Source organism: Euleptes europaea, chromosome 15, assembly GCF_029931775.1.
Source record: "Euleptes europaea isolate rEulEur1 chromosome 15, rEulEur1.hap1, whole genome shotgun sequence".
NCBI classification, from domain to species: Eukaryota; Metazoa; Chordata; class Lepidosauria; order Squamata; family Sphaerodactylidae; genus Euleptes; species Euleptes europaea.
Genome location: NC_079326.1, coordinates 53,956,800 through 53,973,463, shown reverse-complemented (window position 1 = coordinate 53,973,463; position 16,664 = coordinate 53,956,800). Strand labels below are relative to the sequence as shown.

General features: G+C 44.9%; 1 protein-coding gene across 1 annotated transcript in view; it reads right to left on the bottom strand.

The window, feature by feature from the left end:
• Positions 1-1,970: 1,970 nt before the first annotated feature.
• Positions 1,971-16,664, bottom strand: part of COL3A1 (collagen type III alpha 1 chain) — a 103,736-nt gene continuing 89,042 nt past the window's right edge. The window contains exons 39-52 of the mRNA XM_056861226.1: positions 16,156-16,209; positions 14,458-14,619; positions 13,172-13,279; positions 12,886-12,993; positions 12,099-12,152; positions 11,033-11,140; positions 9,433-9,486; positions 9,231-9,338; positions 8,719-8,772; positions 7,785-7,892; positions 6,789-7,074; positions 5,210-5,397; positions 4,483-4,725; positions 1,971-2,253 (exon numbers count right to left, since the gene is read on the bottom strand). Coding sequence (XP_056717204.1) covers positions 2,107-2,253; positions 4,483-4,725; positions 5,210-5,397; positions 6,789-7,074; positions 7,785-7,892; positions 8,719-8,772; positions 9,231-9,338; positions 9,433-9,486; positions 11,033-11,140; positions 12,099-12,152; positions 12,886-12,993; positions 13,172-13,279; positions 14,458-14,619; positions 16,156-16,209 — 1,782 coding nt within the window. The 3' untranslated portion in view covers positions 1,971-2,106. The remainder of the gene's footprint in view (positions 2,254-4,482; positions 4,726-5,209; positions 5,398-6,788; positions 7,075-7,784; positions 7,893-8,718; positions 8,773-9,230; positions 9,339-9,432; positions 9,487-11,032; positions 11,141-12,098; positions 12,153-12,885; positions 12,994-13,171; positions 13,280-14,457; positions 14,620-16,155; positions 16,210-16,664) is intronic.

The following is a 16,664-nucleotide window of genomic DNA, read 5'->3' as shown; positions in this document are numbered from 1 at the left end:
CTCAACAGACCAAAGAGGTAACACCACAGTTCTGAGAACCTTTCCCAGCCCCCATTATAGCTGAGGGTTAAGTGTGTGCAGGTGATTTAGGTATCGGAGGAGCAATTTATGTAGCAGTCAAACTATTCATGCCTGTGCCTCCAAGCTAGACTTGCCAGCTCCAGGTTGTGAAATACCAGGCGATTTGGGGGTGGTGGAGCCTGAGGAAGGTGGGGTTTGGAGAGGGGAGGGACTTCAATGCCATAGAGTCCAATTGCCAAAGTGACCATTTTCTCCAGGGGAACTGACCTCTATTGGCTGGAGATCAGTTGTAATGGCGGGAGATCTCCAGCCACCGCCTAGAGCTTGGCAACCTGACTCCAAGCCCACAGCCTGAGATTGAAAAAGTGGTGGTGGTAGGGATACAGGCTCGACATTACCCTAGCCAGGTTCATTCGGGCCTTCCAGCTCAGGGGTCTCTCCACCTCCATTTTACCCTTTCAACAACTCTGAGGGAGTTAGGCCAACCTCTAGGTAGTGGCTGGAGATCTCCTGCTATTACAGCTGATCTCCAGGCAACATAGATCAGTTCCCCTAGAGAAAATGGCTGCTTTGGCAATTGGACTCTGTGGCATTGAAGTCCCTCCCCTCCCCCATGCGGCTGTTTTGTATTTGGGTGGGGGGATCACCAAATTTTGGGACTCACAAGCATAAACTTTGATGGACAAGACTTCATTTCTTCACCTTACTAGACAGGCCTTATAAGTAGGGTTGCCAATCTCCAGGTGGTGGTTGGCGATCTCCCACTAGTACAACTGATCTCCAGGTGACAGAGATCAGTTCCCCTGGAGAAAATGGCCGCTTTGGCAATTGGACTTTATGGCACTGAAGTCCTCCCCCCTCCCCAAACCCCACCCTCCTCAGGCTCCCCCCCCAAAAAAAAATCTTCTAGTATTTCCCAACCTGGAGCTGGCAACTCTACTTATAAGACTTCCTTGGTGGTCTCCCATGCAAGTACTAACCAGGGTGGATCCTGCTTGTTTCCAAGGTCTGATGAGATTGGGCTATCCAGGTGACTAGTAAGGCATATTCATGACTATTAGGACTTTTATTACCATATTTTATTATGTGTCTGTCTCTGTAAGGAAAAGACCAACAACCATATAAAAGCTTACAAAGATGGTTAACCTCCGACACTATAAATGTGTTAATGTGACAAAAGGAAGCGCATGAGTCTGCATCTTTATTGACTTTTACAGAGTGAAGGAAGAAAAGTCCTCAGAAACGGCCTACCAATCACCAGACCCTTGACGAGAGACATGTACAACTGTTGTCGATCCTCGGTGTTTCAAGCGCAAGCCAATAAACCTGGCTTGCAGATGTCGAAGTGAAAACAAAAAAATCACACGACTAGCACCATCACATTTAAATCTTTTGCACTTCCCTAAGTTTTAGCGGTCTTGGCCAGCAATTACAGGAAAGCATAGGAGCACCCTTAAAAATTCAATGCAGTCCAGAAATAAAAATTATATTAGTCTGTTGACACTAGGGCGTTCACGTCTTCTGATGCGCTCGACTCTCAACCCCTAACCAGTACAGAAACAGCCAGATGTATTCGTTGATTCCAACTTGCTTGGTTTGGGCTGTCGTGGTGTGAATCTTCCAACTCAACCCGGTTTCTGTCCATGTTGAGGTAGTTGAAACGGGGAATCCTTCTCTAGCTTTATGAACTGCACCTGATAACGCCAGGTAAAGGTGGATGCTGGAATCCGTCAGTGCTTGATTGGTGGGTAAGCCATCGTTTGACACAGTGAATGTTGTACTGAGTGTTGAAGTTGTAAAGTAGCACCATAGAGTTATTTTTATTTTATTTGAGGGTGATATTTGGGTGAAAGGAAAACAGAGCAAATGGTATTTTTCGCTGTACTTTGTGTAAGAGCAAAGGAAGAAAATGGTAACCCTTTTCGACAATTTTTCTTGTTTCATCTCCCCCCCTCCAGAATTTTGGTAAATAAATAACTGGGACACAGTTGATTTGATTCTACTTGTTGACAGGGTTAAAACGAGAAGAGCAAAGATGGAGTGTGAATTGGTTCGCTGGGGTTCACAAGGAGCATTATTCTTGGTTTATAAGAAGCAGACTGGGCCAATGTCCACGCCAAATTCCTGATTGGGGGCGCCGATATCGAAGGGTGCAATATCTACCACAGGCAATCTCATCGTCTTGCGTGTTCGGTACTCAAAGACTGTTCTGCCCCATTCGCCGGTGTGTTTCTGTGAAATGCAAAAAGAGGAAATCGCTTTAAAAACAGTCCCTTAGAGATATTTTTTTAAAATTAGACTCACTTCAAAAACAGTGCAAGAGAGTGCATGAGGCAACTCTTCCCCTCACAGTTCTGCCGAGGCAATTCCTATGGAGAAATGTTGGCTCTTCAGGTGTGGGGACAGAGGTGCACACAGGACCTGGAAACTTGGTGGTGGTGGAAAGTGCCACCAAATCACAGCTGATTTATGGCGACCCCGTAGGGTTTTTGAGGCAAGCAACATCCAGAGGTGGTTTGCCATTGCCTCCATGTGGGCTAAGAGAGTTCTGAGGGAATTGTGACTGGCCTAAGGTCACCCAGTAGACCTCATGTGGAAGGGTGGGGAATCGAACCTGGTTCTCCAGATTAGAGTCTGCTGCACTTAACCGCTACGCCATGCTGGCTCTCTGGTAACTGTTCTACATCTATATTTCTCAGTGTGCCAGCTGGCGGTCTCCAGTCCTTGGGAAACATATTCCCATCTCCCTTGTAACAAGAACTGCACTAAACTTTGACTTCGTCATCTTTTAATTCTGGTGATTGAATTCAATCAAGCCCTTTAAAATCTATTTGAGGCAATGTGAAAATACTTTTGCTGTATTCAGCTGAAGGTTACTTGGTGATATCCTGTGCATACTGCATGGCTCATGTGGAAGAGTAGAATTTTTAAAAAATATCAAATAAAATACTGAACACCAGACATTCAAAACAATGGAACTGCTGGGAAGACAGTCTTATTTTGCTTACATCTTAAGAAGGGGAAAAAAGCCTTTTGGAAATGCCTGTTACCAGGAAAGTTTTTTTTTTTTTTCCTCTCTGACATACCCCGAATACTGGTTACTAGTGTTGTTTATGTTTATTTAATTGAGTTATTTTATAATTTTTAACTGCATTTTCAATGGTCTAAATCAGGGGTGTCGAACTCATTTGTTACGAGGGTCGTATTTGACTTAAATGTCTGTTGGTCGGGCTGGGCCATGCCTTGCCAGCCCAGATTGGGACTGGGGGGGGGTGGATTCCTCAGCTGGCTTGCGGGCTGGATAAGAGCTCTCAAGGTGCCGGATCCGACCCACGGGCCTTATGTTTGACACCCCTGGCTTAATGTTTTAATTTGTAAATGTTTGCTGCCTTATCAACCCTGATCAGGTGGAAAGGAGGCATAACAATGTTTTAAATTAATAAATAAATGGGATGTGCAGATAGGGTTGCCAACCTCCAAGTACTAGTCAGGTGCTATTACAACTGATCTCCAGCCGATAGAGATCAGTTCACCTGGAGAAAATGGCCGCTTTGGCAATTGGACTCTATAGCATTGAAGTCCCTCCCCTCCCTAAACCCTGCCCTCCTCAGGCTCTACCCCAAAAACCTCCCACCGGTTGTGAAGAGGGACTTGGCAACCCTATGTGCAAAACTGGAGGGAAGCTGTGCTAAAGGGGATAAGAGAGTATCTACCAGCATCTACCGCCTTCCTACCCTGTGGAAACTCCACTGCCTTCAATGAGCTGCAGGAAGATACTTTCACCCTATAAACTCCAGAGAGGAAGCAAAGTTGTTTGCATTTGGCTCCATTTCTTAATCCTAACCCAAAAACAGGAGAGCTGTGGGGGAAAGGCAGTGTCCTTGTGAAAAAAATTGTGTGTTTTTTTTTTAAAAAGGTCTTGTCTACTTACAGGAAGTTCTAAGCATAGACCTCCTGGCGATTCCTACAACTCCCTGAAAGTGACAATGGGTAGCTCTAGGAATTTCTGGAAACTGTGCCAAAACTAGAAGTTCATACCATAGAGTTTCTGTTAATTCCTAGATCCCCACTGGGGGCATGGCAGCCCTAACCCTAGGCAAGAGCTCTGTTACACACTTGACAAGAACTCTCCTGTGGGAAGCCGGGGTAATAGGGATAAGAAAGGAGTAGCCCAATCCCTTGGGGAAATTCACCCTCTTCTGACTGCAACTGTTGAAGACAAGCGTTGCTCTCCAGATTGTTTGTAGGCTTCCTAGAGGCACCTGGTTAGCCCCTGTTTGAACAGACTGCTGGACCTGATGGGCCTTGGTCTGATCCAGCAGGGCCTTTCTTATGTTCTTATGATCTTAGATAGTCCAGAGGCATAAACTGGATGTTGGGATTTCATAACAGCAAAATGTATGGAGTCGCTCTTAAAAATAAATAAATAAATGGAGCAGTGCTAGAGTTTTGTGTACTTACAGTGCAACCATCTTCCAGAACACTGTATGTGAATTTGTTGTTTCCTTCTGCCTTGATTTCGCTGTCAGTGGAACTCATGAACTTCAGTGCCCGTTTCACGTTCATGCTGGCCTCGTCCATGTAAGCAATGCTGTTCTTGCAGTGATAGGTGATGTTCTGTGATGCTCGGCTAGAGAGAATTCTAAGGAAGGCCAGCTGGACATCTGCCACTTCTTCTGGAAGATCGGGGTCACCATAGCTGAACTACAGAAGAAGAGTTGGCTTTTATACCCCAATTTTCTCTGCCTTTAAGGAGTCTCAAACTGGCTTACAATCGCCTTCCCTTCCTCTCCCCACAATAGACACCTTGTGAAGCAGGTGGGGCTGAGAGAGTTTGGAGAGAGCCATGACTAGCCCAAAACCACCTAGCAGGATTCATGTGGAAGAGCAGGGAATCAAACCCAGTACTCCAGATTAGAGTCCACCGCTCATGTGGTAGAGCAGGGAATCAAACCCAGTTCTCCAGATTAGAGTCCAGCACTCTTAACCACTACACCACATTGGTAGCTCCACTACAGCAGGGCCCCAAAATGGAGGCACACCATTTAACAACAGCATTGTATGAACCGGCCTTGAGACTGAGTAATTTAATCACTTAGAAATACAAAAGAATGAGCTCTACTGAGAAGCCAATGGAAATACACTCTCTAGCCAAGGTGACAAGGACAACAGTTATCGTTCTTCTCACCTGGAAGCCACCATTCATGGACTCTCCAAACCAAATGTGCTTCTTTTCCGGTCCTGGGCTTGTCCACCAGTTTTTCTGTGGAATACTTCTGGGATTGGCATTGATGCATGTCTCACCAGTTTCCATATTGCAGAACACTTTAATGGCATCCAATTTACAACCTTGGTTAGGATCGATCCAGTACTCTCCTGTAGTGACATAGCAACAAGAAGGTGTAGGGACCTGATTATTTATTCTTCGGTGTGTGTGTCGCAAAAAAACAAACACGAAGTGCATTTCTGAGTCAGCAGTTTGGAAATATTTTAAACTCAGAGAAACGACTCTGTGCCAGAGTAGGAAATCTTTCGACACAATTGCGAAAAATACAGTGTCTACTGGGAAGATGTCTACTGTGTTGGCAAACAAAAATGGTATTGTGATGAAGGTTATCCTTTGGTCAGATGAAACAGGGGCGCCGACAGTGCCTCGGGGGCTTGTCTCAGACCCACCTGATGGCCATGCGGGTCACGGCAGTGATGATGGGCATCTGTCATTCGCACTGCCTTCTCCCATGCCACCACCTTGGTTGTTCAGGTGGAGACCTGGCCTTTTGTGCTGAGCAAAATGACCTGGTGTGTTTCCATTCAACATACCCCTGGCTCTATTTGCAAAGCTATTGTTTGTCACCAGGGTTGCTAGCTTTGGGTTGGGAAATACCGGGAGATTTGGGGGGTGGAACCTAAGGAAGGTGGGGTATGAAGAGGGGCGGGACTTCAATGGGGTATAATGCCAGAGAGTCCACCTTCCAAAGTGGCCATTTTCTCCAGGAGAAGGAGAAGAATTGGTTTTTATATACCAACTTTCTCTGCCTTTTAAGGAGAACCAATCTCCTTCCCTTCCTCTCCCCACAACAGACACCTTGTGAGGTAGGTGGGCTGAGAGAGTTCAGAGAGGACTGTGACTAGCCCAAGGTCACCAGTTGGTTTCATGTGTAGAAGAGGGAAACCAACATGGGGAAACCAGTCCGCTGCTCATATGGAGGAGTGGGGACTCAAGTCCAGTCCTCCCGACTAGAGTCCACTGCTCCTAACCACCACACCACACTGGCTCTGTCACTTGGAGATCAGTTGTAATAGCGGGAGATCTCCCGCTGCCACCTGGAAGCTGGCAACCCTATTTGCCACACTTTTTGTGAAGATGGCTTTAACTAGATGGCAACTATCCTTCTCCTTCCTCCTCTTGATTTTGTTTAGACTGGCAGCCTAGAGAGGCTCTTTAGTTGCACGATTAATGAACACATGAACGCATAAAGCTGCCTTATACTGAATCAGACCCTCGGTCCATCAAAGTCAGTATTGTCTGTTCAGACTGGCAGTGGCTCTCCAGGGTCTCAGGTAGGGGTCTTTCATATCACCTACTCGCCTAGTGCCTTTAACTGGAGATGCCGGGGATTGAACCTGGGACCTTCTGAATGCCAAGCAGATGCTTTACTACTGAGCCACGGCCCCTCCCCAGATCGGTGTCACTTGTAATGCCTCAGTTTGCTCAGTTACTTCCTCAAGAACAGATTTCTTTCCTATCACAATACAATGGAACATACCACTGCTCAGTTCAGGATGGCAGAACTTCAGGTCCCTGCAGTTACGGGCTGGATTCTTCCGTGAGCCGTCGGGGCTGATGATGTTTTCAATCTGATTGTTGATTGACTTCAATGAGGATATAACGTCATTCATGGTAACTTTGTCATCAGGTGGCTGGTCTCCATAGTAGTTCTGTCCTTTCTCCCATTGTCCTAAAGCACCAACACCATCACCACCACCACAACATGGACCAGGAGCTCCAGGGGGACCAGGGGGACCAGGTGCTCCAGAATGACCAGGGGGACCCTATAAAAAAAATCAAAACTCCTCTAAATTCTATCTACATCTATCGAACACATGAATGCATGAAGCTGCCTTATACTGAATCAGACCATTGGTCCATCGAGGTCAGTCAGTATGGTCTACTCAGATGGGAAGCAGCTCTCCAAGGTTTTAGGATTAGATCTTTCACATCCCCTACTCACATGAATGCATGAAGCTGCCTTATACTGAATCAGACCCTTGGTCCATCAAAGTCAGTTTTGTCACTCAGACCAGCAGCAGTTCTCCAGGATCTCAGACAGGGTCTTTCACATCACCTACCTGCCTAGTCCCTTTAACTGGAAATGCCAGGGATTGAACTTGGGACCTTCTGCATGCCAAGCAGATGCTATACCCCTGAGCCATAGCCCCTTCCCTCTACTGCCTTGTCCTTTAGCTGGGGATGCAGGGAGTTGAACCTGGGGCCTTCTGCATGAAAAGCAGATGCTTTACTGCTGAGCCATAGCCCCTACCAGCATTTGTATTTGTCTATCTGGCTTCACAACATAGTTCTTGAAGGACAGTTGAGTTTGACAACCCTTTCGACTTCATCTCACTTGTCTGAATTTATGGTCTTTTGCTCGTTGTGTCTTGCTTAAGCACATTGGGGTACAGAATATGCCAACTGGCATTCAGGACATTTCTCAAGGGCGGAGCCTGTAGGTGGAATCTTTTCACTATCCTAGCTCCCTTACCGCTGTTCCAGCTTCGCCTCGGGTTCCACGGGGACCGGGAGGACCAATGGGGCCAGGGTAGCCGCTTGTACCATCCTTTCCAGAAGGGCCATGAGGTCCAGGGGGCCCCTAAACAGCGCAAGAAATGAGATGTTATCTGCAATGTTCATAGATTGTGAAGCACTTCTGTGAACGTGTCAATTAAATGGTTTTGTTTGTTTAGAACATTTTAATGCCATCTTTCTACCCAGTTCAAGGTCCTTAAGGCGGTAAACCATCAAAACCATTAAAACAAGCTTTTCAAACACATAGTGTAGAAACAGTGTAAAACAACCATTTTACACCATTAAAACACATACACGAAAAGGAGGGTCAGTGAGGGAATGCCAAACAAAGCAGACCCGATGGCAGGTGACAATGATTGAGAGGGACAGATGAATTTCCCTGGGAGGTAATTTCATAACTTTTGTTTGTTCTGCCTTCTGCATTGTAGATGCATTTCTGTATACAGGCACACCTTGTTTTATTGCACTTCATTTTGTTGCGCCAACTGCATGTGCTCCCTTCGTGTCTCTGACACATTTTGGTAATTATCGCAGTATTTCAAACGTTTTCATTATTATAACAGTACAATTTTTTTAGACGTCATGCTATTGCACACTTAAAAGACTACAGTATAGTGTAAAAATAACTTTTATATGCACAGGAAACAAAAAATATTTGTGTGACTCGCTTTATTGTGATATTCGCTTCATTGCAGTGGTCTGGAACCGAACCCACAATATCTGTGAGGTATGCTTATAAAAATTCTGTTGCCCATTTTGGGTCTCGGCTACTAGGGAGGAAAGTGGACCTAATACTGAGTTCAAATCTAAACAAACATAGGAGTGTTCACTTGCTCTCCCTTAACTCTCTAGCTGTAGTTTGACAATGCATGATAGAGAGGGTTCCTTACTCTTGCTCCGGCAGGTCCTGGGCTTCCATTTGGACCTTGGGGACCCACTGCACCCTGTAAAGACAAGAAGAGCATCAAATAAGTCCAGCCAACATTAGGTTATAGGAGCCCCGTGGCGCAGAGTGGTAAGCTGCAGTATTGCAGTCAAAAGCTCTGCTCACGACCTGAACTCGATCCCGACGGAAGTCGGTTTCAGGTAACCCGCTCAAGATTGACTCGGCCTTCCATTGGTAAAATGAGTACTGTGGGTGAAGTGTAGATGACTAGGGCTTACTGGGGGTGACGTGTAGATGACTGAGGAAGGCAATGGCAAACCACCCTGTAAACATAGTCTGCCTAGTAAATGCCACCCCACAGGTCAGTAATCATTTTAATACAAATCTAATGGAATAATTTCTAACCCATTTTACAACCTGGCAAAGCTACTTAGCATTGGGATCTTGTGAAAAATCCTGCACTTAAAAAAAAAAAAAAAAAAGGTTATGACAACCAACAAAGTCCTAAACACTTACAATTGAACCAGGAGGTCCTGGGATACCAGGGATTCCTCGATGACCCTTGATTCCATTGAGGCCACGTTCTCCAGGTTCTCCTTTATCACCTCGTGTGCCGGCGGGGCCCTTTCAAAAACATTGATGAAGTGTTAAAATGCATGAAATGTTCATGAGGACTAGCGACACAGGAAGGGTTATAAACTTAGAAGCGAAGACTTACAGGAGCACCACGGATACCAGCAGGGCCAGAGGGGCCAGCGGGACCAGCAGGACCCTGTGGGGAAATAGGAATTTATTTATTAATTTTATTGTTTATTTATTTACGTTATTTATAGTCTGCCTTTCTCACAGGGACTCAAGGTGGATTACACACAGTCGATACTATCAACCAAATGTGTATTTAAAGAGCCCATGTAGTGCGGTGGTTAAGAGTGTCAGACCTGGGAGATCCAGGTTCGAATCTCCACTCACGCCATAGAAGGTTGCTGGGTGACTTTGGGCCAGTCACACTCTCAGCCTAACCTCCCTCGCAGGGTTGTTGGGAGGATAAAATGGAGGAGAGGAGAACAACATATGCTGCTTTGGGTCCCCATTGGGGAGAAAGGTGGGGTGAAAAAAATGAAATAAACAAATAAATAAAACAAGAAGATACAATTATATTCTTCCCTTCAAGAAACGGTTAAGATGTGCTAGTCAGAGAAGAGGGAGAATATTCGTATCCCAGCGTCCGTTCCCAAATGTAGCACAGCATCGGATTCAAATGCTGCCTCTTGTGAGTTAGGATTCCACAAGCTTCTACATCCCATTGTGGTTCACAAGAAGCCACACTTAGATTGGATGTTTCTTGCCGGATTGAGCTTTGGACGGTTATCTGTAAAAGTGACCTGAGGTCAGTTAAGAAACAAGATTCAATTCTGTTGTGGAATTTTCGCTCGAAAATGCGATTCCAGCATTTCAAAGGAAATGGTATTGCAGCTGACTAACTCACTTGGGTAGTTTATGCATGGGTATTTTCACTCACGTTCGCCCCCGGTCTGTCTCTGTTGTTGCTTGGAGTTATGCGTGAGTTTTCCCTCCATTAGAAATGACCTCGCTGCCAGCCCTCACAAATCCCGGGACTTCCGGTCCCTCTATTAACTCGATTCTTCCCTCTCCCCTGATCTCAGCCCACTTGAAATCCCCATGCATAAGGCAAAGCACGAGACACAGATGCTTAGTTTCTCTCACAGCAAGCAAGTACCCAATTACAAAGCCGTGTGTTAAGGGGTGGGGATTCAAATGCTTCCTGTCTCCTCGGAGCTCTTTCTGAGCAGGCTTTTAAAAATGAGGCTTGGGTTCCCCCACTTCCATTTTTGTTTTTGTTCTTAAAATGCTGTTAAAATGCTTTTTTAATGCGGCAATTGGGTTTTGGGGAAAACTTTTATCTCATTACAGCCAATTATGAAGCAGCATTTCAAGGGGTGGGGATTCAAATACTTTCTGATTTGAGCTTGGAGACTGCTGGTGCATAGACTCCCAACAGGAAAGGGTGGGTCCAGCGAGCAACAAACCTCAGGTAAAACTCCCATGCATAAATGACCTTGGACTGCAATGAAAATCCCTGATTAAAGATACGTCCAGATTTCCCTCCTCACAGTATATTGTGCTAAATGGGGGAGGTAGAATTAGTTTGTGTTAAAGAGTCTATCTTCAAAGAGTCTTGCTTTAAAGAACCTCTCTGTGCTTGCAGAAAATGCTGCAATGTTACCACATGCAAGGGAGCAAAAATGTGACTTCTTGCTAATCCCCTGTGTAAGGTTCAAGATTGTTTTTACACTTACTTGATTTCCTCTATCACCTGATTTTCCAGGTGCGCCAGCATTCCCTGGGGGACCAACATGGCCAGGAAGCCCCGGTGCACCAGGGGAGCCATTTTCACCACGATCACCCTGAGGAGAAAACAAGCAGAGCAAACGTGAGGGACGCATTTATTTACCAAATGACATGTAAGCCAATCTCTGGCAAACTCCAGCATCGCTTATGGCAGAGCAGCAGCGACAAAAATTAGTGGAGGTCAGTAAAGCCCATGTTCTTGTGTCAATGAGGTTGTGACGAACAAAGAGCTAATCTTTGAGAGAAGCTCAGAGAAAGGGAATGGGCTGAGCTAAGGAGCTCACTCTCTCAGTTCTGAAGAAAAGAAAGGATTCTGGTTTTGGTAACCTGCGTGTTTAGTAGCTGTGTTTGACTCTGGGTTCAGATTTGCCTAAACTGGTGTAAAACAAATCCTGTGGAGTGACAAGCAGAGATTGGGAGGAAAAAGGCCCTTTCTCAGGTCAATAAGAGGGAATAGACTCTGGGAAGGAGATACTCCAAATACAGGGCGTTGTTTAGGGATTACTGCCACAGAGGTGGGGTATATCTATAGTGAGAACTGGAAGAGAGACTTGAGGAGAAATCTCCATACTTCTGTGTTTCTCTGGGGAAGAGAAATTGTCTGGTCTCTATCTTCCCTGATCACTAGGCAGCAGTCTGAATAGAAACATCTATAAGAAGTTCTTGGAACTGAACTGAAATTGTGAACTTAATCTAAGAACTGTAATTCTGTACCAACTAAGCCATCTAAGATCTATGCCTTCTCTGAAGTGATAAAACAGCTCTGGTTCTATGCTTTTCCTAATCACCATTTCCCCTCCAAATCCATCCCTTGTACAGTGTTTAATAAATCTCTGTTATTTAGTTGTTAACTTGAAAAAGCCTCTGGTGTCATTTATTCTGGGGCAGAATAAATAAAAGGGACTAAGAAGAATTAAAACTCCAAATAAACATTCTGGCAAACAAGAAGTCTCTCTTTTTCTCCCTCAGTATGCATGAGGGGAGTGGGGGATCAAGCTAGAGGCAGCTTCTCACCTTTGGTCCAGAGGATCCATCACGACCCGGCACGCCATCTTGTCCAGGGTTTCCCTTTCAAAGACAGGTTCATATGTGTTTAAGCACAAGATGAAAATGACAGATAAAAAACAGGGTGATCCTGCATTAAGCAGGGTTGGACTTGTATGGCCCCTTCCAACTCTATGAGCCTATGATTCTACTTAATATCTAGCTCTGCCCCTAAACCAATAGCAATATGTATGAAGAGATTTCACCAAAGCGCAGGACTGCTGAGACCAAGAACTAGTAAGAAAATGCTGAGAAATCAAGCAATTTACATGGAAGATTGAAACAATCTTCAGAGTTTCTAAAAAGGAAACTTTTTAGAAAAACTAGCTTATAATGCTGGGCAGGATGTAGGAATGGCATATTTTTGTTGGATAAGCTAGATTCAAGTCCAGTATCATCTTAGAGACCAACAAGATATTTGAGGGTATAAGATTTTGAGAGTCAAAGCTCCCTTTGTCAGATGTGCATATGGCATAACTACATGTCACATGAACACATGAAGCTGCCTTATACTGAATCAGACCCTTGGTCCATCAAAGTCAGTATTGTCTGCTCAGACCGGCAGCGGCTCTCCAGGGTCTCAGGCAGAGAGGTCTTTCACATCACCTACTTGCCTAGTCCCTTTAACTGGAGATGTTGGGGATTGAACCTGGGACCTTCTGCATGCCGAGCAGATGCTCTACCACTGACCCACTGAGCCATCATGAGATCCTGGAGCTCCAAGGTGCATTTAATAGAATATGAAGACATTTCTTACATCTCTGCCTGATTCTCCGGGTGTTCCACTAAGTCCAGGAGGACCTTGAGCACCGGGAGGCCCTCGTTCTCCTGGGCTGCCGTTGGATCCTGATTTTCCATCTTCACCCTACATAAAAAGGGAAATAGACTGAGAACATTGTTTTTTAAAAGACCCTTCTAGATTAGGGGTGTCAAACTTTGGTTTGTTTGTTTTACAAATCAAAATTATCATTGAAAATTAATAGTTTGTTAGATAGTTGGGGTGATTTCAATAATGGATCCACTTCAAAGATTGCCTGCCTTACCTTGACACCAGGTAGACCAACAGGCCCTGGGGCTCCTCTCATGCCTGGCAATCCTGCAATACCACGTTGTCCAGGTATGCCTATAATTCCTGAAGGACCTGGTGTACCCTAGGAGATAAATTGGTTCAGCTTAGACTAAAGGCAGTGGAGTCCAAGACAGAGGTATTATCTATGCTTAATAGGAGGCAACTTGGGGGGGGGGGTTATACTGCACAACATTTTCAGTGAGCAGAGGGTTGGTAGGGATGAAAATGTCCTTGATCCATGACAATGAAAGTGTCCTTGATCCAGGGCAAAGCATCTAACACATTAAGAAATTATTTCAAACTGCAGGATTCCTATAAATGGAGGTCTACTGAACGTCCGTGGAATAACACCTGGCTGTTATGCTGTCATATGTCCTTTTATAATATGGCTTTGGAGGGCCTACCTTTTGCCTTATATTGTTATTCCAACAGATGGTAGAATAAAGAAACATCTCGGCTGCACTTTGAATTGAATCTTAATCCTTATCATCTGGGAGGGTGTCGGAATAAATCTTAGGGTAAATGCAGGGATTGCCAACAATTTGCTATGCAAATGGCAGTATTAAGTTGCCATCATGTCGGAGCCAATTTATGGTGACACCGTAGGGTTTTCAAGGCAAGAGATACTTGCCTGCCTCTGAGTAGCGACCCTGGACTTCCTTGGTGGTCTCCCATCCAAATTCTAGCCAGGGCTGACCCTGCTTAGCTTCTGAGATCTGATAAGATCGGGCTAGCCTGGCCCATCCAGTTAAGATTATCATGCAAATACACTCAGGGAATTAGACAATGGGAGAATTGCTATAATGTATTGGTTTACGCTGGATAACAGGGAACCATGTAATTAATGATGTTCCACTTGGAAGTCTCAGAAGTGAGAAATGATAGGAAACTGTAATTCCTCTGAATGTGTATCCTTAATTTAGGTATAGATTGCAAAGAAGAAGAAGACGACGACGACGACTTGGTTTTTATATGCCGACTTTCTCTCCCACTGAAGGAAGAATCAAACCGGCTTACAATCACCTTCCCTTCCCCTCCCCACAACAGACACCCTGTGAGGTAGGTGGGGCCAAGAGAGTGTGACTAGCCCAAGGACACCCAGCTGGCTTCATGTGTAGGAGTAGGGAATCAAACCCGGTTCTCCAGATTAGCCTCCGCTGCTCATGTGGAGGAGTGGGGAATCAAACACGGTTCCCCAGATCAGAGTCCACCACTCCAAACCACCGCGCTTAACTGCTACACCACGCTGGCTCTACCTACCGGTTCTCCTCGTCCACCTGCTGGGCCTCTTTCACCGGGCGAGCCAGGCTCCCCTTTTGGACCAGCACCTCCTGGGCCTCCAGCAGGGCCAGTGGACCCAGCAGGACCAGGGGGGCCGTCTTTGCCTGAAGGACCTGCAAGGCCAGGTGGCCCGGGGTTGCCCTGAAAATCGATATTTGATCATGAAGATTGACATACGAGAAATATAACATGGAAAAAGAAACCCAACTGAAATATAACAAGGAGGGAAGATCTTATAAAATGATGTGATTCAACTAATTGATTTTGTTCAGCCTAGGCAATATATATATATATATAATTTAAGTATGGATGTAGATATTTATTTATATATTTATACTTTACCTATGTATACTTTACCTATGTATTACAGAGCAATAACTAAATGATAGGAACTAAGGACAAAAGAAAAAAATGTTGTAATGGTAAATGCTGGTTTTATCTGCATCCAACAGTGTGGAAAAGTAGAAATTGATCAGTGTGGAAAAGTAGAAATTGATCATCATCTTGTTGGGAAAATTGAGGTGGTTTCCATACTGTTATTTGTTACTCATAAACCTGATGGATCTAGTCCTTGCAATGAAAAACCCTAAGGATAAATATTAGATAAGCCCAGGGCCGGATTTAGGTTTGATGAGCCCCTAAGCTACTGAAGGTAATGGGGCCCTTTATATATCCAGCTGTTTCAAGAACAATATTTACGCAGACTAGCAGGCGGGGCCCATTACTTACATCATAGAAGTCTACACAACACAAAACACTGTTGCTGTATGTAGGTTTTATTTTATTTGATTTTTATCTTATATTTTGGAAATGTACATCCAGTTTTTTTTTCCTTTAAATTTTTTGGGGGGCCCCAAGAGAGTGGGGCCCTAAGCTATAGCTTGTTTAGCTTATACGTAAATCTGGCACTGGAGCCCTACAACAGACTATGAAATCCAATCCGCTGATTAATGATTCACAGCATAGCACCATAGTGCCATTGACTAAACTGGGACTGACTTCTGAGTAAACATGCATAGGATTGGGTGTTATAGGAGCTGTAATGCACACAGCTGCAAATGAGTTTTCTCACTCACTGCAGTGGAAGGGGCAGTTCTAGGCATACATTGCTTTGCAGACCCAAATATCGACTACTTCCTCACAAGTGAACCAGGAAGCTATTGTAGACGGAGGAGGAGAGTCTTGGATCAGTGCAAAGGAATGTAAATGGGCAGTCCATTCCTGAAGGGGGGCAAAGCTCCTTTGGAGCTGGCGTGATCCCGTGCTGGAGTAGGTGCCATCTTATTACAAGGTGGCATCTATGCTGGCGCGGGGCAAACACAGCAACATCTGGGCGGCTCCAGCCCTCGCCACCAGGGCAGCCCACACCGGCGTTCCCGGGGGTGGAGTTCCCTTTAGGCAGCTTCCACAGCCCTGTTGCCCTGGGGATGCCCCCTTGAGTGGCAGTGGGGCTGTGCCACTTTTTTGGTGGCACAACCTTGCTATTCGCTATGGGGCATTTTCCCCTTTTAAAATTTTTAAACATTTATAAAGGACTCTTTTTTCCTCCACAGTGGCCGGGAAGCCTCAGAGGAGGCAGCGTCGCTCCGCCGCTCCCATTCGCTGCAGTTCTACCACCCCCTTAGGGATTGCACTTTTAAAATAGTATGGTAAAGGTGAAAGGAAGACAAATCTTACGTTGTTGCCCGGAGGACCAGGTAAGCCACGAGTACCAGGAAAGCCTGCCTGACCCTGAAACATACGAACCATATTAATACAATGCAATTTAACGCTGATAAATAAAATACAGAAAAGTACAATTAACAATTGTGTGAAAAATAACAGCATATTTTGTATAGCAATTAAATTAAACATTTGACATGATGACAACATAATAGTTAACAAATCTACCAGGGACAGAATTTACAGACCTCCATACAATATGTATTAGTTTTGCAAAAGATATTAATACTTTTTTGTAATTTCTGGGCATATGGCCCAGATGCTAATATTTGCAACGCAAAGGTCAAAATGAAAACGAGTTTTTTGCCATCAAATGGCAGGTGACTTGGAGAACAGTATTCAAAACATTTTCTTAACATATCAATTTCCATGTTAGAGAAAACTGGTGCACTGTTTTTTGATCACAGCACACTGTACTGGCCATAAGGGTTTGCACTAGAGATGGGAAGGCCTGGAAAAATACT